A 26,090-nucleotide genomic window follows, 5' to 3' on the forward strand; every position below is an offset into this window, starting at 1 on the left:
TGGATCATTGTGAGTCAATCTGTCACTATTGTGGTTTAATTATTGAACACTGTTCATAAGGCTGTGGTGAATATACTCTGCTAGCTAGCTTAGTTACGTTTCAAGAAGAGCTAAATATTTGAAATTTTAGAATTGCCTTGCATGAGAGGCAACATAATTAGATTCTCTCTCCCTTCTCAGTGTGAAAAATTTGTTCGGTTCTGTGGAAAATTAACAAGAAGAATATATTTAATGTCATGTGCCTTTACAAGTAATAGAGATATTCCTGTCACTAAAACCAGTCTTTACAGTTTAGAATGTGAGAATGGGCTCTCTCATGTTCTGAGCCAAGGCCTGCCCCTTCCACAGGTGGAACTTGAGGTCCCAGCTCACCCCATTTCTCCACCCGCATTTGAGATTTTCTTATTTCTGCTGCTGAGCAGGCAACAGTGTCCAAATTGTCAAGCCGTCCAGACATTGCTGTTGGCTTTGTTAGAATCTGTTACTAATCGCTATGGTGACAAATGTAAACAGGTGGTAATTATGAGCTAACTTCACAGAGGCAGGAGTAGCGGAAGTTTGGACTCTGAGATGGCTGGCCATTCAATCACCTGTCTCTTACAGAATGTAAAGAATATCTTGGTTCCTAAGCGATTATTAATCTTTAATTGTAGTACGATCGAAGCCTTTTCAAATCATGAACACACCATTCCTCATTCATTTTGTGTAGACAGAAGTTCAGAAATTCCTAGGTAAGAACTTTTGCATACACTACCATGTTATCCTGTTTTATAAATAGATAAGAGAATAAAATGCCTCCTGTACCTTTTGAAATAATTACTGAATGTTTTCACCACAAACTAAGAGAATAATATGAAATCAACATGAAGCATTAAAAATGTGACGTAGGTACACATTTCTGACACCTTTAAGTGAATTATTGAAAGATTTTCCTCTTGCCCTAACTGGTTTGGCTCAGAGGATAGAGCGTTGGCCTGCAGACTGAAGGGTCCCGGGTTCGATTCTGGTCAAGGTCATGTACCTTGGTTGCAGGCACATCCCCAGTAGGAGGTGTGCAGGAGGCAGCTAATCGATGTTTCTCTCTCATCGATGTTTCGAACTCTCTATCCCTCTCCCTTCCTCTCTGTAAAAAATCACTAAAAAATATATTAGAGAAAAATCTTTCTTTTTTTTTTTTAATAGGTGTGTTTTAAAGAAATACAGGAACTATCTTAGAACAGGCTTTTTGAAAAAAGTAGTGGCTCTCTTATCGAGAGATGTGGCAGTTGCTCACTTCCAGCCGCACACAGAATGCTTTTATCCGTGAGCAGACGCGTCCAGTCTGCCGCTGCACCTTCGCAGAGGCGGAGCCATGTGTCCCGTGTGGAAATCTTGCTGGGAGGAGGATCATGTAGCACAGCTTTACTTTAGAAAATTCTCCGTCGCTAGAATTGACCTGCTTGCTACTCATTGTCTAAGTCAGGCAAATGAGTTGTAATGCCTGTTTTCCATGGAGTTGACAAGTGAGCTTTTGTTCTTGTGAACCTTAGGTGTTTGGTAAAAGGCGAATATTGCTGAAAGGAAATGAGAGCAAGGCCTCATAAATGTAAATGCAATTTAATACGTTCCTTTCTTTTTAGAGACAATGATCAGATTATTTGGGTAGGATAATGCCTGCTCCCTTATTTAGTTTAGGAAATTGATTTGCTTAGAAAACATTGAGTACCTGCTATGTTTAAGGAATAATCACTTTAGTTTGTTGGTTAGGGTTTAATTATAAAAACAAACTCTGATTTGTTCGTAAATGAAATGTTCATAATACTATTATTTCACATTTAATGATCAGTGTGAGTTTGCTGTATAGCAAACTTAGAATTAAACATTTTTTAACCCATACATTCCCTGTTTTCTTTAATTTTTGTATGTTTTTTTTGATTTCAGAGAGGAAGGGAGAAGGAGAGAGAGAGAGAGAGAGAGAGAGAGAGAGAGAGAGAGAGAGAAACATGAGTGATGAGAGAGCATCATTGATTGGCTGCCGCCTGCACGCCCCCTACTGGGATGGAGCCTGAAACCCGGGCATCGGGAATTGAACCAGTGACCTCTGGGTGCACGGTTGATGCTCAGCCACTGAGCCACACCATCCAGGCACATTTCCTGTTTTCTTAACTCCACTCTGGGTCATTAAATGTAGTTAAAAACAAACACACACATATTCTCAAACCAAATTACATAGTTTGTACAGCGGAAAGAATGACTTGCACAGGTTTCAAACTCAGATGCCTACAGGGACCAGGCAAGTGAGATACTTGTGTGAACCGCTCTGGCTTGTCACGCAGGGAGGGGACCAGGCTGACCGTGCAGCACACGCCTCGTAGTGAAAGCACTGACAGCCTGTGTGTCTGGTGGTGTCAGATGCGAGGGGTACAGGGATTCAGGCTGGAGGGTTTAAATTTCCTGCAAACTTTGAGAAAGCTGTTAAAGTAGAAGAAACGAGCAGGACCCAGATATGCAGATCGTAGCCATGTAATGTGCTGTCTTGGTTAACGTGTGGTTTCTGTTCATACGCTCCCCGCGCAGTGCTCAGACCCCTGCACGTAAAGAGAAATCGTCTCCAGATCCACCCGTGGTGCCCAATGGAGTCAGCGTTGCTTCACAAACCCTGGTGCCCACCCCCCCGCGGGCCCCGCGCGGCGAGCCCCGGGCGCGGCTGCCAGACTCTCCCGGTTCTGTGAGGCAGATGCTCCAGGACGAGGTGTTCAAGTTAGTCCAGGTGAGCCCCTCTGCCAGGAGCGCGTGAGGCCACACGTGATGCATGTAAGGCCCTCACGTATGGACACACGTCCAGGAAGGGGCGGCTGGAATGGAATCGCCTGGCTTCTCTGCTTTGGGCACATGCTCATTCCGACGCCCAGATCTCCAGGGCCTAGAGCAGCGGTTCTCAACCTGTGGGTCACGACCCCTTTGGGGGTCGAATGACCCTTTCACAGGGGTGGTCTAAGACCATCGGAAAAGGCATATATAATTACATATTGTTTTTGTGGTTAATCACTATGCTTTAATGATGTTCAATTTGTAACAATGAAATTGGGGGATACCACAACATGAGGAACTGTATTAAAGGGTCACGGCATTAGGAAGGTTGAGAACCACTGGCCTAGAGGCTGACTGGTTTTTACTGAGCGTTTTGAGACGCAGAGGTGCCCACAAAGTGAGGTGGGGGTTAAACCCGCCCAGCAGACTCCTGCTCAGAGGGCCCTGAGCTCATCCCTGCCACCGCCTGCCACCGCCTGCCACTGCCTAGTTCCCGCACACCCGGCCAGGGCTTGCTTGGAAGTTGCCGGCTGCAGGTCAAAGTGCTTTCGCTTTGACTTGCAGCATCTTGTTCTCACCTGGTCGTCATCCTGTCTGTCTACCGAAGTTTAAAATTATTTTCCTTTCCCGCTTTGTACCTTAGATACTCGTTTCCCTCAACTCAGTTCTCCACGCATGGGATGCGATACACCATTTTCATTGGTGATTCTTGATGTCTTTGAACTTATGGGCCTGATGAGAATACTTTTCTGCCTGTTCCACTGTTGAAACTGATTTTATTTTTATTCTCCCCAGTCCTTTTCCTTTTTATAACCCGTTTTAACAGCTTCAAGTTCTAGAAGCATTTCTCAAACTTGTTTCTTGGATTGCACAGGGCCTTTGCTGGTCACTGCCCTGTGTATTTCACCAATTCTGCAAGTAATTGGGCTTCTCGCCAAGGTTAAGAATCACTGTCGGCCACCCCTGCCTGCCTTCTCTTTTTGGAAGTGGTGACAGGAACGTAGGTGACCAGCGTCTAGAGCTTGTTTGGCGAATCCTCATCCTCGTTACGTTTCTGGACAAGCGCCCCGGGCTGTGGGACAGTCCCTATTCCTGGGCCCAGGCTGTTCGTTGAACCCGTGTCGGTGCGCACGTCTGGGTCCCATCTCCTTCGTGCAAATCCCTGGACCTGTGGGTGCCCGGGGGCCGCTTCTTGACGCCAACTCCGTGATGCGCCTGTTGATGCTGATGGTGTTCGCTGGTCACGACCTCGGAAATGGCAGAACGGCCCTTGTTCCCGCTGCTCCTCTCTGCAGGGCACCCCGCTGGGCCAGGTGGAAAAAGCCACCTGGTCCCCGTAAACATGTCATCCTGGCTGCACCCCGAGGCTAGTGCCTGGGGCTCACCTGCCATGGGGACGGAATGCTGTGCAGGCGTCAGCCGGGCGTGCGTACTTGCACTTGACCCAGCCAGTCCTTCCTGGGAGCTCCTCACCCTCACCCGTCTGCCAATCTCTGCTGCTTTCTTTCCTGAAAGCCCGCCCACACACCTTGGTTGTAAGGAGGACATTCTGAGAAAAAGGAAGTGTGTGCAAGGCCGCCTGCCCTGTTTATGGGAGTTCTGACTTAGGGGAGGCTTAGGGGAGTCGAAGGTGGTGCCCCTAGTTACTCCTTGACCTTTCCAAACAAGTCTGTGCACGTGCAGACCCCGGGTTTTTACTGGAATCCTTACGCCTAATTCCTGGATGCCCTCGCCTAGCGGACAGTGTAAACACGTGTCCTCCCAAGATTACTCACTCCACCGATTGTATCCAAAGATAAAAACTGCAATAAAAAGCCTAACGAGGCAGGCAGTCGAGGAGGCCTGGTTGCTGTCAGCCAAGCTGTCCCTTAGCCTTCTCTTTCGCAGTGAAGCTGTGCTGGAGTCATCTGTTCATTCGTGTTCAGGGGCTGCTGGCCAGCCCGGCAAGGTGGTGCCCGTGTGAGGAGCCCCCAGCACACACCCATCTTTGAATTCTCTGTGATCTCCTCCCGCCCATTAGACCCTCCTCTGGGATCGCTGGGGTACTTAAGCTCCGTGAAGACAGGAAGCCAGTCTTTTCCTTTTCACTAACAGCCTCCCAGCTGCGCTTCCTGCCCAGCGTTCCTGGGTCTCGCAGACGCGAAGGAAGACAGAGGTGCGACTGTGGTGGAGAAGGCAGCTGATCGTTGTTGGTTCTTCATGTTTTTTCCCATTATTCTCAGATGTGTCTTTAATTTTTATTTTCTTGCAGCTGCAACAGATCAACTTCCTGACTCTGATGCAAATAGCAGGGACGTCCCTTCCCAGCCTCCCGGACACACAGGCACGGGCACAGCAGCCGCCGTCGGCGCGTGTGGCGGGAAGCCCAGTGTCCGGCCCGCCCGGCGGGAGCGGTGGTGACGGCGCCAGGGGAAATCTGAAGGAGGAACTGCCCGTCCAGCTCCCGTCCACGGGGCAGCCTGGCGCGGGGGGCGCGCCCGCCCATCCCGGAGCCGTGCCGGCCGGGCCGAGTGGCGGCGACCATTCGCAGGTAGCGCCTTCGGCAGCCCCACGGCGGGCGCCCCCGAAGTTGGGTGGTTTTTGTTCCTGGAGTAAATGGCCTTTTTGGAAATTATTACATCCCAACCCCTCCAGAGCGTATTGAACAGCATTTACCAAATAAGGAGTTTGTTACATATTTTCAACTTACCTAATAGCTTTTTTCTCTTCCAGAATGTTCCACACGGGCGTGTTCCTTGTCAATTAGAAGGCCAGCCTCGGAACAGCGGACTGTCTGCAGCCCCTGAAAGCTTGCCGCCGGCTTCGTGTCCCCCGGGCCCTGCGGGGCACGCTCCCCTCCACCTCGTGCCCCCGCCTTCTGCCCTTCCCGCTGCCACGGCGCTCAGACCGGGCGATGCTTTTCCTCTGCTCCAGTTACAGCCTGAGCAGGGACTTAAGCCCTTTGCCTTCCCAGCAGAAAGGGCTCTGCGGGTTCCCCCCAGAGGTCTGCCGCCGCCCAGAGAGGCCTGGGGGCCCCCCAGTTCCTGCCAGCCCCCCGCGCCCCCGAGAGCGGTGCACACGTCAGCGCCCCCTGGGACCTGGAGCCAGCGGAATAGGGACGCCCAGCGGCCGGCCGCGGGGCAGAGGACAGGGGCGGGGGCTGGCATGACAGACGTCCGGAAGCACTTGAACTTGGATCAGTACGTTGGGCAGGAAAGCGTGACACCTCAGCAGGACTCTTCGGCAGTTCCAAAGCCAGGAGTGTTTGACGTTAAGCCGGGGCCCCTCGAGTCATCTCCTCGTTACGCCTTCGGATTCCCGTTACTGCACCTGCAGCCCAAACCTGCTTTTACGTTTTTCTCCGTCACAAGAACTCCGGTGCCGGTTCCCTCCGCACCTGTCAGAGCCGCCGCGGGAGCGGGGACGCACCCAGGGTTTTCCTTCCTCCGCTCCTGCCCGTCGCAGGAAAACGCGGTAATTACCTGTGTCCTTTACACCGTAACCACTGCGCTCTTGGGACGAGTCTTTACACGGTTCCTTCGTAAGAACAGTGCTCCTGTTACTGACGATCACATCCAAGTGCAGTTCAGAACCATTGGGGTATTTTAAAGGTTTAGGTCTTTCTTGTACATCAATACCAGAATTTGCTGAATGCTTTCACACACGTTTCTTCTATTCCCAGAAGAAATAAGTAGTAAAGTAAAATGCCCAGTACATTTGTGCGTGTGTGTGTGTGTGTGTGTGTGTGTATGGGGGCGGGGGGAGCGTTGTTCAAGGCTCCTAGCAGTTGTGATATGGTTGCCTCCAAATCTGTTCCAGGGTAAAATTGTTAAATGGATCCAGGTCTACAAATAGTTGCACATATTAAAAAATGGTGTCTTTTTAAAGTACTTAAAACAGAAGTTTGAATCTTAATAAGGCCACCAAAACTTCTTATTGATGAAATTCACATTGGTCAGGTTCTCATTTTGTAAGTCCATAGTACCATCCTAGGAGGGTGACCGAGTAATTCATTTTCTAGTGCACTTTTAGGATTTGAAGAGGAGAAAAAGGGGAAGGGGCAGTAGCAGAGGGTAAAGGGGATAAATGGTGGTGGAAGGAGACTTGACTTGGGGAGGTGAACACACGCTACAACATACAGATGATGCGTTACGGAGTTGTACACTTGAAGCCTGTATAGTTTTGTTAACCAATGTCACTCCAATACATTGAATTTAAACAAAAGTGTGAAGATGGTACTAGGAGAAGAAATGGTCATTTCCTTGGAAAAAGTACTTACCGTGCCTTCCTTCTGAACATGTTATGAACAGGAAAAAAAAGGCTTAAAGGGTAGGAAAGTAGATGTTTTGAGAAGGATTTAAAGGCTTCTTTATTAGAATAATGTCCTCAGCATTGGTGGTTATCCACATGCTGCTAATGTGCTAGTCTGTTCGTTCATACTCTCCACCCTTGTGTATCCTCCCTATTCCAAAGAATTTAAAATCAAATGCTAGACATGTAATTTCATTTATAAGAGGAAGATTTTTAATATGGAAAAGAAATGAAGAAGATGAGGACTGTAGCTTAACTTTTGGAATAGGGCAACCCAGTTGAAATTCTCAGCACTCCACTGTCATTTATTCGTTAAGATCAGGATCCTCATCTTACCCGTCCAAATCAGCGTGTCATCTTTGTCATGTTTCACCTCTTGCACATCTTAGTTTGATTTAAACAAATGTTTTTCCCAATATTTTATTAGCATATTGCATAATTGAGGTATGTAATTATACATTAATATGCTTTATCTCTTTCTATAGTACAGAACCCCTCAGCTTACTCTGATTGGAAACCTCATTGCGTCTAAGCAAAGCCAACAGAGACCACCCCCCGATTTCCTGGAACAAGGCGATCCTGGGCACCTGCAGCTTGGCAAGGACACAGGGGACCCTCCTGAAGTGAGGCCAGGGAAGGGCGGCAAGAAAAGGCAAGGTTTAAGTGACCCCTTCCGTTATGTCACATGGTTATAAACTGCGAGTCACTGGCTCAGCCTCCTACCAAACACAATTGCGTGTTCTGTTTCCCTGTCGGTGTCCTGCATTGGAACACACCTGAGGACGAGGAAAATCCCTGTGTTGTGAGAGACAGATACTGTTATTTTTTTTAAAATATATTTTATTGATTTTTTTACAGAGAGGACGGGAGAGGGATAGAGAGTTAGAACATCGATGAGAGAGAAACATCGATCAGCTGCCTCCTGCACACCCCCCACTGGGGATGTGCCCACAACCAAGGCACATGCCCCCGACCGGAATCGAACCTGGGACCCTTGAGTCCACAGGCTGACGCTCTATCCACTGAGCCAAACCGGTTAGGGCAGATACTGTTATTTTTTAGAGATGTTTTTAAATGATTTTCAGAGAGAGGGAGAGAGAAACATTGATGTGAGAGCAAAACCTGGGTCGATTGGCTGCCTCCTGCACACGCCTACAGGGGTTCGAGCCCAAAGCCTGACCAGGAATCGAGCCAGCAGCCTTTGGGTGCCCGGGACAACACCCAGTCCACTGAGCCATGCGGCCAGGGCTGGGGACAAAGGCTGTTCTTTTTTCCATTTTAGTAGGCAGTTCTCTCCTGGCACTCACAGCGGGGGGCTCCTTTCCTGTGGCAGGTGAGCAGCCGGCTCTGTAGCACAGACCTGAGCTGCCGTGCAGCATTCCCTGTCCTCTCAGCACCCGGAACCAAATGGGCCTTTCCCGTCTGACCGCGCCCTCCACTCTCTCATCTAGGAAGTGGGAGGCTGAGTGATGGGCCGGCGGCAGGCTGAGATGTGTGCCTGTAGCAGGAGGGCTATGACCTGTGCTGAAGGGCCTCTCCAGTGTTGTGCTCATCGTGGACGCTCAATACGTGTACTGACCAGCAGATTATTACTGAGTTAGAAAACACTCTGAAATGTTTACATTTATGGCCCTACGTTCTGTTATCAGTGCTTTCTTTCCAGAAACGGGTCCTTCCTCCACCTTGCCCGGGTGTTCCCTCTTCCGAGTAAGCCTCCTTGAATGGAGGTGTCCGGAGGCTCCGGGCCAGCTTAGAACCGCAGGAAAGGGAGCTTGACCATCCCTACCGGGTGTCACCCTGGCCTGAGACTCCGTGGTCACCCAGACAGTCAGCCCCTAGCAGAGGAGCTGGGGACAACATCAAGTATCCCCGACTTCGGCTGGTATCTGCTTTTATTGTAGCAGAATATCTTGCTAATTTAATTAAATGCCATTGAAAATAATTTATGGACATAGTTTCCATAACGGTCTCCCTGGGTAGCATGACACGAATGAAACACTGGTTGGTGTTACTGAAACAGTAGGCATATATTTCACACTGTCGTCTTTCACAGGCAAAGACGACGAGCTGAGAAAGAGCTACAGGAAAACAGCTCCGAGCAGCAAAGGAGAAAACCTAGTGTGGCCGTGCACCCAGGCGCTGCTGTCCTTCCTGACCATGACTCAGGGGCAGCTGGGAGAGCCGAGGTACCTAAACCTGCCCCTTCTCCCCGGCCTGCGCGCAGAGCCAGGGGAGGGGGTGGGGGTGAGGGGGGTGGGGTAGGGGTCGGGATAGGGCACCTGGCCGGGCTGGAGCACCGATTGTGACCTGCAGATTGGATCGAGCACAGAGGCCTCCGGGAGCAGGGCACAGAGTGAGGTGGAACGCAGCTCGATGGCCAAAGGCTGTGGCTTAGAGCATGTGCCTGCGGCCTTCTTACCTTGAAGTCACTCTGCTTTCTCCTGCGACACCGCGATGCATTGGGTGTGACTTGGGTTTCTCCTGCTTCAGTTTCATCTCTCTCCTTAGGTGCCTCTAAAAGGTCCCATACACGTTTATTATGCAACCTGTGTTGGAACTCAGAGGTCTTCCGACACTCCTAAGCGGGGACCTGTTGACCTAGTTTCAACAACAGGTTAAATGGAACAGCTTTGTTTACAAGGCGCACACTTCTCATGAAGTCCTCATTAGTGGGCCCCGAGGGGGCTCCCGGGTACGGTGAGCGGAGACGCGCTGCAGGAGAGAATGCAGGCTGTAGTCAGTCCTGAAGCCGGTGGCGCTCTTTCCTTATTGCCTGGCGTGGGACTTTCGGAAACTCCTTCGTAGGGTTACGTTGATGGAGTAAATAATTTGATAGAGTAAATATTTCTAGAATTAAGGGATTTGAACCTATTCCTAAGACTTAACCATTCTCAGAGCTATGATATATATTTTTAAAAATATAAATGTCATCGAGTTAATCTTAGGTCGATCACTTGGGATTCGTTTAGGAGCAGCGAGAGCATCGTGGTTCCCAGACGTTGGATGCCTTCGAAGTCCCTCTGGGTATGTATATGCCTGATGAGTGTGGTGCCTGAGTTCAGTTATAGATGTTTCTATAAAAATGAGGCTAAATTCTTCCCACGTGATCCGACACGGTGGTGTGTGTGTGTGTGTGTGTGTGTGTGTGTGTGTGTTCCAATAGAGCACTCCTGACAGACTAGGGCAGTGGTCGGCAAACTCATTAGTCAACAGAGCCAAATACCAGCAGCACTACGATTGAAATTTCTTTTGAGAGCCAATTTTTTTAAACTTCAACTATATAGGTAGGTACATTGTCATTAACTTAATTAGGGCACTCCTAAGGCTGAGGAAGAGCCACACTCAAAGGGCCAAAGAGCCACAGGTGGCTCGCGAACTGCAGCTTGCCGACCACGGGACTAGGGCCACAGGCCAGGTGCAGACCACGCCTGTTTCTGGAATCGGCTTCCCTGAAACGCAGCCCTGTCCACGTATTGCACGTTGTCTGTGCGGCTTTGGCGCTGCAGCAGGCCCAGCATTGCAGAAAGGGACCATGTGGCTCGCAAAGCATATACTCTCCAGCCCAACTGCTACAGTGGAGCAATGCAGTTAGTTAGAAGCTCCAATAACACACTGATATTTAAGGCCCAACAGGAAGTTATGGAAGAGCGTGCCAGCGTCCGCTTCATCACGGAAAACACATGCACTTTCACGTAAAGGCCTCAGCTCAGAAAAGGGAACTTGCTTATAGGATAGTAAACGGTTTTCTTTCTTCAGCTGGTCTGTGTCTTCTTGCAGCCGAGTGTGTGCATCCCCAAGGCTTCCCCTCAGGGAGCCCCTCTCCGGGGCGCCGCCCGCCCAGCACAGCCCTCCGCTCATCACCCCAGAAGCCCGTAGCTGTTGTTTCATTCCATAGTCCGGACTGACAGGCACAGGCCTTTGGTGCTGACTCCATCTCCCTGGGGCGGGGCGGGGCGGGCTCAAGTCCCAGCCCCCTGATCTTGTGTCGGTTCCTCTGGCCAGTACCGGCCTGGAGCTCTCCAGGGGCTGCCGGGAGCCGCTGCCTTGGCATAAACTCGGGTCTGACCGGGGCTCGTGAGAGATGAAAGGCGCCCCGCACTCGGGACGTTCTGAGGGTGTGGGGAGCTCTGCTGGGAACCGAGTTGTTATTACAACACAGCATAGCTGATACTCTCTTATTCTGCTAGACTCCTGGGTGAGCTCAGGAAACCCAGTCTACACCCAAACCCCCAACAGGCTGCGGACTTCGATCCCACCCCCCGCCGCTCCTCTCCGTGTGGTGGGAACTGCCTCGGGCACAGCATTACAGTCACCCCCCCCCCCCCCGCCCCCACCAGCTGGCTTGTTCTCTCTTTGTTGGCGTTACTACCAATGAACCCCAAACACAGGTCCTTCTGAGGCCGGCCTGCCCCTCCGCTCCTGGGCACTCACAGCCGTGCCCATCTCCCGCCCTGGTCATTCCTCCGCCGGCGTCTCTGCCCGTCCCCACCATTACTGTCAGTGTTCCCACTCAGATCCGTGCTCCACACCGGCCGGGTGCTTTTTCCAGAACATCAGTCTGACCATATCAGCCCCTGCTTAACAAACATGCTCCTCAGCCAGAACAACGCCTCTGGCCGAGGCCGGGCATGCAGTCCCCACGATTTTGGTTGTGATGCCACTGAGCGGCCTCTGGGTCAGATGCCATCTCATTCAGAAAGTCCCCTTTGGTAACATCTCGACACCCCAGACCCCTCTCCCTTGCGTCAGCTCCTCCGCCTCTGGGCTCCTGGTAACCTGTTGGCTCCTCTCAGTGGTTTTCAATGTTGTTACATTTAAGAAACGCTACACGATGACGTCACCACCTCCGCTGGGCTGCACTTCCTGGCCTCTGTGAGAAAGAAAGCTGTGGAATGCCAGGATGCAAGTACAAACACAGACCCAGGTGACACGCTACGCTACTTTAACTTAAAACATTCCTATATTTTGCAACATTTAATATATTTAGACTTTTGGGGGGAATTTTAAATTATGTGGTGTTAGTCAGCCATCCCAGGTTCTTGTCCCCAACCCTGATACATGCTTTACACATTTGAAACTTAAAATCAAATTTCCAATTGAATTTGTGATAACTTAAAGCATATTAGAGATGTTTGTTCAGAGATGCTATGGGCTGCACCCTAACTCCATGGACAGAATGTTGAATTCTGGCAAGTCTTGCCTGAGGTTAGGAGGCCGGCGTGTGGCTGGAAAAGGTGAATTAGGAGGTCCAGGTTGTCTGGGCTGTGGGGAGGGCGCCGCAGCTCTGCCCCTGGAGAGGGAAACAGCGGTGGAGAAGTAGTGCCTGCAGTGCTGCCCGACAGACTCCCTCGTAAATGTGAGTTCTCCGCCCTTGGCCTTGGAGTGATTCTTTTCTAGGACACTCGGGAAGCAAGTTGTGAGGAAGATGAAATGAACTATGACGGCACATTCGGAAGTAATGTTTTGGTGTTTTTTTCTTTGTCCTTTGTGCATTTTACACAGTCAGGCATGTATAGCACAGCTGTGCGCCCCGGCCGCCGGCACACACACGTCACGGGGCATTGCTCTGCTCCCTAAGAGTTTAACCTTCATGGCTCCAGTGTTTGTTTTTCCCGGTCCCTGGGGGCAGACTCTCCAGTTAGAGTGTCTTCACATGTTATTATTTCATTATTCACTTACATTATAGGACATGTTTGCTGCGGTGTTGAAGGTGATTCGTATCTGCTGTGTTCCGTATCATTGCACATTGCACATGAATTAATGGGTTAAATGAGTGTTAATTAAGTGGGGTTTAACATGCTGTGTATTATTTAGTAATGCTGGATGGATATTCAGGTGTTTAAGGGTTTAATGACATGTAGCTGTATTGGATGGGCTGGGACAACATTTTCCATTTGTGCCATAAATATGTAATTCCTTAATGTCAAGTACATTAGTGGTTTCTAGTATTTTTCTTGCAAAAATAAGGCTTCAATGAGTTATTTTGCATAAGAGCCTTTTTATGGTCATTACTGTGATTTAGCTCTTTTATCTTTACCAGTTTGAAAGGTCAAAGAAAGGCATTTCACTTTTTACACTTTTGCTTCTTTCTGAATGAGATTGAGCATGTGTAAGATGTTTTTTAGTACGGATTTGAGATATTCCTTTAAAATTTTTTCCCCCCAATTACTATTTAGTCAATACTTTGCATTAGTTTCAGGTGTACAGCATAGTGTTTAGACAATCAAATGCTGACATTTCCAGTGCCCACCTGGCCCATACATGGTGATCACAGTATTATTGACTGGATTCCCTCTGTGGGACTTCACCTCCTGTGACTAGTTTGTAACTACCTATCTGTCCTTCTCAATCCTTTCAGTTTTCACCCAGTCCCACACCCCTCTTCCCTCTGACACCCAGGCTGTTTTCTGCATCAATGGTCTGTTTCTGTTTTGCTTATTTGTTTATATTGTCCTTTAGATTCCACATATAAGTGAAATCATATGGTATTTGTCTTTCTCTGAATGACTTAATTCATTTAGCATAATACCCTATAGGTCTATTCATGCTGTTGCAAATGGTAAAATGTTGTTCTTTTTTTATGACAAATAATATTCCACTGTTTAAATGTACTACACGGTTTTTCTTATCCACTTACCTACTGATGGGCACTTATGTGCTTCCGGATCTTGGCTATTGTAAATACTGCTGCAATGAACATAGGGGTGCATATATTCTTTTGTATTCGTAGTTAGTGTTTCCTTGAATATATCCCCAGAAGTGGAATTGCTGGGTCATTAAGGCAGTTCCATTTTTAATTTTTGAGGAATCTTCATATTGTTTTCCACAGTGGTTACACCAGTCTGCATTCCCATCAGCAGTGCATGAGGGCTCCTTTTTCTCCTCATCCTCTCCAGCACGCTATATTTGTTAATTTATTGATGATAGCAATTCTGACAGGCTTGATGTGATAGCTTTTTGTGGTTGTAATTTGCATCTCTCAGGATTAATGACCTTAAGCATCTTTTCATATGTCTGTTGGTCATCTGTGAGACATTCTTAAATGAGATAGCGCTTGGGTGTTCTTTGCTGGGTAGTCTAAAGTCTACAGCCTATTTGCATTAATGTATTTAATTTTTCCTGTGTTTGTGAAATCCTTTTTCTTTTTCTATTTCTCCTTCTGCCTCAAATCTCCTAATTGACTACAAGATAAAGAAGCTGCTTCCCAGGTGGGTTCTGAACGTCGGAAAAGTCAACAAGCCATCTCCTCCACATCAGGTGTGATTTCCTCCTTTCTAAAAAAATGTTTTGAGAAAGCATGACTATCAAAGATTACATTTGCATGAAGTCAAAACAGGAGTCCCGTCTCCCTTCTCTTCCCCCCCCCCCCCCCCCCGCCATGAAAAAGCATTCACACCAATCCATGGATCTAATAGAGACAGATGGTAATTTAAGTATTTCACTTCCTGTCTTCTAGCTTTATGGTGGTCATAAGGTATAAATTCAAGCCCTGGTACCAAGTTTCCAGTACTCAATATGAAATGAGTTATGGCTTGCATATGAAATTTGAAAGTACTGTTCTATTAAAAATAGATGCTGGGAAATAAGATTGGAGTCCTAGGACAAGAGACGCTGAGTTAGATTGTCTGCTGATCTATTGTGACAGGTTTCTTTATTTTACTTTTGAATAAGAAGTTAAATGAGTTTTATAAAATTTAGGTGTTAAACATCTTAAGTAGTAAAATTTATCTATGGACTCTGTGAATTAGGTCCCCCTCATAAAGCTATTAAAATAAACAGATAAACAATGTTGAAAGCAAAAAAGAAATTAGTGATAGGTTAAATTCCTAAAATCCGATTTTATCGAAATTCTCCTAAACAAACAAACATGACTTAATATGATCTGAAATGGAAAATAGAAAATACAGTATATTCTTGACATGACTTAGATAATTTATTATTCTTTGAATCATTCATATGAGAAAAGCAATCGTCAATCTCCGTTAAGCATTACTCTAGAGTAAATTATACCTGTGAAACTTTTACTTAGATTTTCAACAAATACATGTTAAGTTGTTTGTTGATAACTTGTTCTTACAAAGCTAACGACTTGGGATTAATTACAGATTTTTTTTATACTCCTGATTTTTCTTTTTTTAATTTTCAGAATGTGAACCTTTGACTGTCCCTCAGCCGTTGGGCCCAGATGTGTTTCTGAACCTCAAGCTTCCCTCCGAAAGGGCAGAGAAGCCTTTGGCACCTTTGGCACCGGACACGGTATGAAATTTGGTTTGGGTTTTGTTCAGAAGTTTCCATAATAGCTTTCTGCTAAAACTTCAGTATAGGGCAGTGATGGCGAACCTATGACACGCGTGTCAGAGGTGACACGCGAACTCATTTTTTTGGTTGATTTTTCTTTGTTAAATGGCATTTAAATATATAAAATAAATATCAAAAATATAAGTCTTTGTTTTACTATGGTTGCAAAGATCAAAAAATTTCTATATGTGACATGGCACCAGAGTTCAGTTAGGGTTTTTCAAAATGCTGACACGCCGAGCTCAAAAGGTTCGCCATCACTGGTCTAGGGTCACCCTCATTATTCAACTCTACAGATGACATGAGGCTGCCAGACTCACCTGGAAAGGTAAGCTTTGCTGGAAAGGTCAAAAGCGTAAGGTTAAATATTATGCCCCTAAATATTATCACTGAGATGATAGCACTTCTTCTTGCAGCTTTCCCGGAAGTGGGCGCCTGGGAGCCCTTCTTGCCTTCGGAAGCCACGTTTTTATGGGGTGGAGGGTGGAGCGGCGGGGGAGGCGGGCAGAGTGGCCATAGAGCGTAAGGAACGTAACCCCCCTTGGACGTTACGCTTTGGCTCAGGTTGGACACACTTACCTAAATGTGATTGACATTGAAGCTGGCGACCTGCAGGACGTGCCCGTCAGAGAGCCTTCCGATGAGGACACCCTCCCGCGGCAGGCGGAAGGCCCGTCCTCTGCGGCGTTACATCTCATGGCCGCGTCCGTGACCAGCGCTGCTCCCCTGCGCAGGGGGAAGCGTCAAGGTAACTTCCCCACAGCACTGTTCGCCCTGCTTACGTCTCCTGGCTCCCCTGGGAGCCACTGCATCTTGGATGTTCATATTCGTGCTCAGAAACGATCTGTTAATCTTCCGAATTCCTCGTTTAGAAGCGTAGGATCAGTCTTCTATGCCTTTTGCGTCCTTGATAGGACCTGCCAGTTCTGCGGGGGACTTCCCTCTCACACCTGCAGAGGTGCCTCCATCCTGTGTGGAGGGGGGGAGCTGGAGAGCAGGCGCTGCCCAAGCGGAGGAGCCCGGGGCCCCCTCCCCTCCATCGTCAGTCAGAGAGGACAGAGGTGAGCGCCCCAGATGACACAGAAGCTGCCCCTGCCACTCCCTGCCCTGGGGGAGACGAGCACTAAACCCTGGCAATTGCAGAACGAACCAGGCGACCTCTCCCCTGCCCAGGAGATGGGCACAGGTGGGTAAATGTGGGTCCGGCTCTCGGCCATGGATATTTTGCAAGGAGGCTGCAGATGTCTTTTCTCAATTAATGAGGTTGGCAAAAAATAATCCTGTGGGGTTTCATGAAATTTTTGGCATTAAAAGGAATTCTCATGTTTAAAAAGGTAGGACATTCTAGAATAGCACGTAGGAATACACAGGCCTGGTCGCCAACAGTACCTCATAGTAAAATGCTGAGTTTTATAGTCATAAATCAGGTTGCATTATTGTACAATACTTGCAAGATTAAACAGATGATTTCTTCAAAACCCAGTCATTACATCATGTGAATGACTAGATGAGCAAACATGTGCCCGACCTCCTGCAGCAGCGACCTGTGGGAGGCCTGGCCCCTCCTGGGCTGTCAGATGCTGGGGGGGAGGGGCAATCGGCACTGCCTGCTCATGGTGTCAGCAGGGCCTCGGGGGCTGTGAGGAGGAGGGCGGGACGGTGGCAGGGCGGGCGGGTGTCTGCAGCTGCAACTACACGTCAGGCCAGCATTTTGCACCCAAAGGCTCTGGCCTCTCTCCGCCAGGGCTGCCAGCTGCGTGGGAGGCTGCCGGCTTTCAGGCTGGAACAGGAAAGAGCGCGCATTTCAGATCCAGACAGAACAGACCTGGGCCTCAGTCCCAGCCCGGCCACGGCCTGGGAGACTGGCACGATTCACTGGATCTGGCCTCCCGGAGCATCTGTGGGTGCCCTCGCGGGTCAGAGGCTGCACCCAGCCAAGCGCCTGTGGCTCCCTGGGCCTCCCGGAGTTGCCCCTCATTTCCTGTTGGTTGAATTCTGAAATTTGAAAACTGGAACCAGACCCGTCGCCCTGTGACCACTGAATGTCTTGGGCAGCATTTCAAACGACAGCTTGCTGGCCTCTGCCAGTGGAGCAAGCCCGTGCCCACCTTTGAGGGGATGCTCTGCCGGGGAGACTGCCTGGTCACGAGAATGTCAGTGGACCCAGCTACACTTATCGAAGGGAAGAACTTAAAAATGCCTGTTTAAAGGAAGACATTTTAAAGTTACATGTTATCACGGCATTTACATAATATACTTTAAAGACACAGAATGTAGGCAGTCACACCGTCGAGTTGCCTGGGATTTGCATTAGAGGAAAAGGCTGGGCAAAGGGAGTGGCGGGGCCCTAGGCATTTAAAATGGAAAACAAACTGCAAATCCCTGTTTTAGTGGAAACTTACTCATTATTTCCAGTAACAGCTGCATCTCCTGTAGGGACACCGGCGGTAACAACAGCAGCCTGGCTGGGCCGGGGAGCCCTGCAGCCCATGGGACGCCAAGGCCCCTCCTGGGTGACGTGCCCACGTCACTGGGGTGCGCAGGCTCTCCGGGTAAAGGGAAGCTGTTTCATGAGGTCTGTTGGCCATGAGGGCTTTGAGCATGTCCATTTTTTTTTTTTTTTTGCTGTATTTTCTTTTTATTGATTTCAGAGAGGGGGTGAGAGAGAAACATCAATGATGAGAGAGAATCATTGATCAGCTGCCTCCTGCTCGCCCCCCACTGGGATCGAGCACCCAACCTGGGCCTGTGCCCTGACTGGGAATCGAACCGTGACCTCCTGGTTCATAGGTCGACGCTCAGCCCCTGAGCCACGCCCCCGGGCTTTTTTTGCTGTATTTTCTACTTGAAGTTCATGCACCACATTCTCTCCGGAGAGTGATGGAGGGAAACATTCCGGCTGCTGGAAAACAGGAAGGGGAGGTGGCAGAGCACCGAGGAAGGTAACAAAGGTGCAGCCCAAGCGGCTGGGGAAAGACCCCGTCGCCACCCGTATCGCCAGCCCTGGGGTGTGCCTTCCTCTTCCCGTGGACGGTCCCCCCAGACGGGACTGAACGACAATAAGCACCAGCTACATTTGTTTAGTAAGTCACATGTTTCAGATCATTTTGCCCCATAGCTTGATCTTCACAAGCCTTCCAAGTTAGGTAGGTCGGGCAGGTTGACTGCCGGAGATATCCTCAGAGTCAGGAATGGCGACGTTGGGTCTAGCTTTTTTTTTTTTTTTTTTTTTTTTTAATTAAATCTTTATTGTTCAGATTATTACATTTGTTCCCTTTTTTTTCCCCCCATAACTCCCCTCCTCCCAGTTCCCGCCCCACCCTCCGCCCTCACTCCCCACCCACTGTCCTCATCCATAGGTGCACGATTTTTGTCCAGTCTCTTCCCACATCTCCCACACCCCTTTCCCCCCCAAGAATAGTCAGTCCATTCCCTTTCTATGTCCCTGATTCTATTATAATCAACAGTTCATTCTTTTCATCAGATTATTTATTCACTTGATTCTTAGATTCACTTGTTGATAGATGCATATTTGTTGTTCATAATTTGTATCTTTACCTTTTTCTTCCTCTTCCTCTTCTTAAAGGATACCTTTCAGCATTTCATATAATCCTGGTTTGGTGGTGATGAACTCCTTTAGCTTTTCCTTATCTGTGAAGCTCTTTATCTGACCTTCAATTCTGAATGATAGCTTTGCTGGATAAAGTAATCTTGGTTGTAGGTTCTTGGTATTCATCACTTTGAATATTTCTTGCCACTCCCTTCTGGCCTGTAAAGTTTCTGTTGAGAAATCAGCTGACAGTCGTATGGGTATTCCCTTGTAGGTAACTGAGTTTCTTTCTCTTGCTGTTTTTAAGATTCTCTCTTTATCTTTTGCTCTTGGCATTTTAATGATGATGTGTCTTGGTGTGGTCCTCTTTGGATTCCTTTTGTTTGGGGTTCTCCGCGCTTCTTGGACCTGTAAGTCCATTTCTTTCACCAGGTGGGGGAAGTTTTCTGTCATTATTTCTTCAAATAGGTTTTCAATATCTTGCTCTCTCTCATCTTCTGGCACCCCTATAATTCTGATGTTGGTACGCTTGAAGCTGTCCCAGAGGCTCCTTACACTATCCTCGCATTTTTGGATTCTTTTTTCATTTTGCTTTTCCGGTTGGATGTTTTTTGCTTCCTCGCATTTCAAATCATTGACTTGATTCTTGCGCTCCTCTGGTCTGCTGTCGGGCGTCTGTATAATATTCGTTATTTCAGTCCGTGTGTGCTTAATTTCTAGTTGGTTCCCCAATATAAGATCGAGGGTCTTATTAGTTTTCGTGTAGATCTCATTAAGTTTATCGGCAGCTTCTAAACAGTTCTTGAGAGACCTTAAAAGTGTGGTTCTGAACTCTATTTCTTCCATTGACAATTTTGTCCTGTTTCTTTGTCTCCGCATTTTGTTATGCTTCCTTGGTGCACCCCCTAGTGGTCTTTGTTCGCAGTCTTATAGATAAATCTTGATTGTTGTAGCTAATTCCAGGGAGGGTTTGACCTCCAGGCCAAGTGGCTATGAGAATCAGCTGTGTCAGCAGTGAGAGAACTTCTGTCCTCTAGGGAGGTGCTAATCTAGCCTTTGCCTGAGGCTATCCGGCAAATGCCTCTGTGCAGGGCTTGGGCAGGGCGGGTCGCACAGGATCAACAGGGTGGGCCGGAGAGAGCAGTTATGGCGGCTCTCAGTCCTGTCCCCAGGGGTTCTGCCTCTCTGAGTCCCAGCACCCGCTGCAAAGCTCGGAGAGAAAGCTGCACTCGCTCTGACCGAAGCCAGACAGTCCCGCTTCTCCCGTTTGAGTCTGGGTCCCTAAAGACTCGCCCGGATCTGGAGCTCAGAGTCTGCGACTCCCTCCCGATTGAAAACAACAACCGCGCCCTCCGCCGCCAGCCCGCTCCGCGCACTCCGCACCTCAGAATTTGACTTCAGCACTGCGCCTCCTCTGAGTGTCCGTATGCATTTCTCTTTCCTCCTAGTTGTAGGACTTCCACTCAGCCAGTGTTCCTGTGGTTCTGGGTGATGTCCGTTCCGTGTTTTAGTTTCACTTTTGAAGTAGTTGTTCAAAGCAGCAAACTCCGGCGTTAACCTATGCCGCCATCTTGGTTCTCCCCGGGTCTAGCTTTTACTGTGTGATATTGTTGGTTTTCAAGGAGAGTTGAAAAGTTGCTTTTTTTATTATATTTTTGTAGCAGAGGATAAAAGTAACATTCAGGCCTGGCTGGTGTTCACTGGTTGAGCATCGACCTAGGAACGGGGAGGACACGGTTCGATCCCTGGTTAGAGCACAAGCCTGGGTGGCGGGCTCGTTCCCTAGTGTGGGGGTATAGGAGGCAGCCGATCAGTGCTTCTCTCTCATCATTGATGTTTCTATCTCTCCCTCTCCCTTCCTCTCTGAAATGAATAAAAAAAAAAAAAAAATTTTTTTTTTTTTTTTTTTAAGTAACATTCAGACTTCCTTGTATGTAGAAGTTTGTGGTCACAGCAACACTTTCATATCACATTCTTATCTCACAACAGAGACAAGTGGCATTTCTAAGTCTGTAATTAAACCTGATTTGGAATGGGATGTATGTTCACTTAAATTGAGATCTTCCTAAAGGTCAGATCATCAGCATCTACCTCTCCCTGAATTGTAATCAGCTCTCTCATTACCCTTATTAATATTCAGACGTGCCGAAGCCAGCTTTCCAGTTCAAAGAAGAGAGCTTGCAGCTGGATGCTGCAGAAGGGGGCGGGCTGCGGGATTACCTGCTGCAGGAGCTGCTGCAGGGCGCCTCCGCTCCTGGCCCCGCGCCCAGCCCGCACCCCCATCCCCGGCTGCAGCGCCTCAGCTCTCAGCTCCGGAAAATTGACGCACAGCTGCTGGCGATACAGAGCATCGCTGACCGCATCGAGCAGGACTTCCCCGAGCACGAGCACCGGATGGTGGGCCCGGTGGTGGACCGGCACTGCAAGGAGGTAGACGGTCTTCATTCAGTTATTTATTACCAAGTTACCAGATTTGTAGTGTAATGCAATTTTATAAACTTGATTTTTCAGAAGAGTGGCCAGATAACGGTGTGTGTTGGGGAGGCTGCCCCCATTGGCTTGCTGGTAGCATCCCTGGTCACAGCACTTGCTGTCAGCTGCCTCCAGTTGAGAACCACTGCCTTAAGCTTTTAAGGAGGGAACTTAAGCTTCTCCCAGGAAAAAATATATATGAATTATAAAACCAGAATGTGCTTTGAAACAAACCCTGCTCCTAATTATCATTTTTTTCAAGATTTTTATAACTTTATAAGTACTGTCCTTCTATTTGGAATTCTCAGTTTCTTTTAAATATTTTATACAATGGATTAGTAGTCCTTACAAGTTTTCTATTTCTTTAAAAAGTATTCATAATAAAAAGATTAGTGTTTATGTATATGGGCATATCATGATAGACAACTACAAAGGAAGTCTCCAACATTTAATTATTTTGCACAAATATCCTGTCGTTTTTTAGGAAGTAAGATTTATGTAAAATAAAGATAAAAGAGTAAATAGTGAAGATATTTGGAATGTGTTAGAGCCTTATATTGGGAATGCAGATTGGTCTGCAGGATAAGAATTCCATCCCTGACGTACCAACAAGCACTCCAGGCCGCCAGCATGCTGACAGGTTAAAGATGTACTTATCGCCGAAACCGGTTTGGCTCAGTGGATAGAGCGTCGGCCTGCGGACTGAAGGGTCCCAGGTTTGATTCTGGTCAAGGGCATGTATCTGGGTTGCGGGCACATCCCCAGTGGGAGATGTGCAGGAGGCGGCTGATCGATGTTTCTCTCTCATCGATGTTTCTAACTCTCTATCCCTCTACCTTCCTCTCTGTAAAAAATCAATAAAATATATATTTAAAAAAAAAGATGTACTTATCAGGTTACAGTATTTCTTCAATCCAGCTATTGAACACACATTAAAAAGTTAGGATTAAACATATGAGAAACTACACTAAAATATATGAGGTAAGACAGTGTCTTATTAGGCAATGATGCTAAGTGCCTTGAAGGAAATAGTATTGATTTCAATGGCAGGTTTGGCATTTTGGCTTCAGATGTTCTCTTCCTGTTAGAAAGCAGAGCTGCTGGCTTGCCCCTTTTAGGGAAGAAAGCACCTTGTAGGCCTGGAGCAGGCAGAGGCTACTGTGGCCCAGCACTGACTGGGAGCCTTGAAGACCCGGTTCAAGTACATGTCTGCCTCTGAGGACGTCACTGAATGTCTCTGGGCCTTGGTCTCTCATCTTTAGGATAAAAGGTTTTGTCTGGATGGTAGATGACATTGCTCCCTAGTCTAAATTATATGACATGATGCTATTTTCCCGAGCCTCTTAAAAAGTTAAATCAGTTACACCACAAATAAGTAAAACTTCCCATTTCTTTCATTTGTTGCATTAATGCAAATGCTTAGAACCTACCTAAAATTATTTACAGTGTTTTGAAATCACTGCACTATAACGTTTATAACAGCTGTTGTGTGGTGTGGTTTTTCTACAGGTTGACTCTGTGGATGGCAGTGAATTGTCGTCTGGCCCTGGATCTGAAAAAACACTGGCTTCAGAACCCACTGCCATCTCCAAAGAAGGTTTGTGGGGAGCTGGCTGGGTGGGGGGTGCCCAGAGCCTTGCTTTGAAAGAATAAGCATTGCCTTCGGGAACGTCAGATACAGATGGTTTTCACTGAGCTGAAGCCGTCAGCCCCCGTTCCTAGATTGGGGTCACTGGTGTGGAAATGTGACTGGCTCCCACAGCAGCCCCTTTTCTCTGAGAAACCAATGCTGTCCCCTCTTCTGGCATTTTTGATACTGTTTCTAGGTGCATATTTCTGTTTACTTATTCTCTATGGTACGTCGGACCTTCTCATTCTGTTCCCTCTTAGCCACTTCTCAGTTGCCACCGTTTCTCTCTCAGCGATGTGCTTGGTGTCCTCCGACCACCTTTTAGCCTAAGGTTCTCTCTCCTGCCATGGCATCTTTGCTGTAGGAGTTTAATTTTGGTGCCTACATTGTTATGTCTAGAAGTTCTGTTTCTTTTTTAAATCTATTTGCTCTTTGGATATACTGGTCTCTTCTTTCAATGTGGTTCCTGTGTCTTTTGCTTCATGACTAGTAGTGTATATGCCCTTTGAGATTGCTTCCTTTCATGTGGGCATGTTCTCCGTCGTGGAGTCTGCATACGGCTCTTCCATGGCTGTGTCTTTCTCTGCGACTTGTAATGTCTCATCTTTGGGGGGTTCTGCTGAGTGTGCATGCTTGTCTGGGAGTGGTTTGCATCTGCTGTCACTGAAGTAGGAAATTTTAGGACGGATTTCTGTGAACACTTCTTGGCTTGGAGTTGCTGTGCCACATTGATGGTGTAAATTCAGACCCCACGCCTGTTCGTGGCGAGACAGGGGTTTACTTTCTCAGAGCTGACTTTCATTTTCCTTCCGTCCACTCTCCCGGCGGCAGAAACGTCTTGGCGGCTTGTCCAGGGCAGGCTCCCCCACACCCACCTTGAGGACAGAGCTGCTGTCCTTCCGCTCCAGGCTGCACGACGCGGCCTGGTCCCCCTCCCCCGCAGCCTGCAGAGCCTCCCCTGGGTCCTCTGGGCTCCGCCACAGTCGCTGTCCCGTTACTCCCAGCTTCGAGTTCCGTTCCTTTTCTGGCACCAGGGGATTGTTTTATTTACAGGGTTTGTTGGGTATTAATCCATTTTTTTTAAGTTAGCATTTCTTTTTGTGTTTCTATGGTGGGCAGGCACCTGTCCACTTTAGCTCAGTCTGCTGTTTTCTGAAGTTGATAAGAAATTTAACAAAATTTTTTTTTTTTTTTTTGCTATTGGAGAGTATAAATTTTAAATATCATACATTTCATTAAACAGTAAAAAGCTATCAGAATATGTTGCAAACTTCTGATGTATGTTGCCATGTGGAAGTGTCTGCTATGCATTGTCTTTTACATGTGATTTTTCCCTCTACTATTTTAATTGTAATATAGACTCTGGATTAGTGCATTTCCTGACTCATATGAATAAGGAAGATCAAAGTGACAAAGAACAGTCTTTTGAAGATGAATTTTCAGAAACAGAAACTCATTCTCGTCCGAAAACGTGTGTGTTTCCTTCTGCCAATTCAGCTCTCAGCCTCTCCAGTGACCAGAATACAAGTTTTCCTGGTATTGTTCTCCACTTTATTAATTTACATTCTTATTTTCCAATATACTGAAGGATGTAACAATATATTATTGTTACTGAGTAGTATTTACTGGGAATAAAGTTATGAAGGATTTGTGAAGCCATTTTACAATACTTACAAATTTTGGGTGAAGGCAAATTAAAAAATTACACCATTCACATGAACTCTGTCTTACTACCTTCATAAGATATACTGCAAGCAAGCATTATATCTCTATGTAGCTTATTAGTGTGAAATCTACAACTGGAATTACTAAAATATTTGATTTTTTTAAAAAATTGAGAAATTCAAACACTGCCAATTATGCAACTTGCATTTTAATTTGAAAACAAAATAGTGGATGTGACTTATCGCTCCCCAGCCGTGTGCCATGGCATCACCCAGGCACCTGGCTGCGAGGCCGGTAATGTCTGTGTCCGCACTTCACAGCTAAGGATATTGAGACATAGAAAACTTTAGTGCCCCTTCGTTCTGTTTCATTTGCAGCTGGATGAAATGATCTTCTTTAGCCCTAACAGATCCCTCTAGCACAGGAATGAAAGGCCCTACTAAGTGCAATGGTTTACCATTGACAGTGGATTTGAACTATTTTTTTTAAACCTAGATATCGATGGTCAATGATTTTACTGAATGTTTACAATATATTTTATTACCATTGTTAAAATAATGTAAGCAGCAAAAATTGCTATTTTTAAATGGCATTGCTGTCATTTAAATAAAAGAAAGGCTATAGACCAGCTGTCATTAAATCTTGTAATTTTTTTTTCTCTTGGTAAAGGATTCTTGCATTTAAATTAGATATTTTCCCAAATGTATTACTTTTAGACCATACACGTTTGTGTTTTGAGACTGTTTTAATAAATTGCATTCCAGTATTCTAAACTGTACTAAGCAAAGAAAGATTGTACTTCCGGAAGTGTATTATCCAGAGTATTCTGAGCACGGAAGTAGTAACCTAAAAATGTGGACATTTCCTACCGAATAGCGTATTCAAGAGGAGGATAAATACACACACATACCTTTAAACCAGTGGTTCTCAGCCTTCCTAATGCCACGGCCCTTTAATACAGTTCCTTATGTTGTGGTGACCCCCAACCATAAAATTATTTTCGTTGCTACTTCATAACTGTAATTTTGCTACTGTTATGAATCGTAATGTAAATATATGATATGCAGGATGGTCTTAGGCGACCCCTGTGAAAGGGTCGTTCGGTCCCCAAAGGGGTCTCGACCCACAGGTTGAGAACCACTGCTTTAAACCAATTTGGAGGTTTAAAAATATTTTAATTTCTGTTTATATAATTCCTAAGTCAGGTTAATAATTGAAAGTAGAAAATTAACTGACCTGAAAATTTTTTGAAATAATGTCTTCTTTTTTTAAGGTGTGAATAACCATGATGAGTTATTTGAGAGGTAAATATCTTAAGAATTAATCTACAATTTTACTTAAAGCTGGGTATATACTTTCTGGCAATTGCGTTGTTCATATGTATGTGCATGTCTG

At 47.0% G+C, this 26,090-nt stretch overlaps 1 protein-coding gene across 4 annotated transcripts in view; it reads left to right on the forward strand.

The window, feature by feature from the left end:
* CPLANE1 (ciliogenesis and planar polarity effector complex subunit 1) overlaps positions 1-26,090 on the forward strand; it is a 75,359-nt gene that overhangs the window by 38,462 nt on the left and 10,807 nt on the right. For 3 of the 4 annotated variants that reach the window (XM_059694922.1, XM_059694921.1, XM_059694924.1), the window contains 15 exons: positions 2,557-2,749; positions 5,042-5,320; positions 5,503-6,243; positions 7,566-7,732; positions 9,134-9,266; positions 10,050-10,104; positions 11,900-12,004; positions 14,269-14,337; positions 15,227-15,336; positions 15,943-16,126; positions 16,293-16,439; positions 21,069-21,358; positions 22,910-22,997; positions 24,390-24,566; positions 25,969-25,999. In XM_059694922.1, coding sequence (XP_059550905.1) covers positions 2,557-2,749; positions 5,042-5,320; positions 5,503-6,243; positions 7,566-7,732; positions 9,134-9,266; positions 10,050-10,104; positions 11,900-12,004; positions 14,269-14,337; positions 15,227-15,336; positions 15,943-16,126; positions 16,293-16,439; positions 21,069-21,358; positions 22,910-22,997; positions 24,390-24,566; positions 25,969-25,999 — 2,769 coding nt within the window. The remainder of the gene's footprint in view (positions 1-2,556; positions 2,750-5,041; positions 5,321-5,502; positions 6,244-7,565; positions 7,733-9,133; positions 9,267-10,049; positions 10,105-11,899; positions 12,005-14,268; positions 14,338-15,226; positions 15,337-15,942; positions 16,127-16,292; positions 16,440-21,068; positions 21,359-22,909; positions 22,998-24,389; positions 24,567-25,968; positions 26,000-26,090) is intronic. The other variant, XM_059694923.1, reaches the window with a different exon arrangement.

This window comes from Myotis daubentonii, chromosome 4 (assembly GCF_963259705.1).
Source record: "Myotis daubentonii chromosome 4, mMyoDau2.1, whole genome shotgun sequence".
Lineage (NCBI taxonomy): Eukaryota > Metazoa > Chordata > Mammalia > Chiroptera > Vespertilionidae > Myotis > Myotis daubentonii.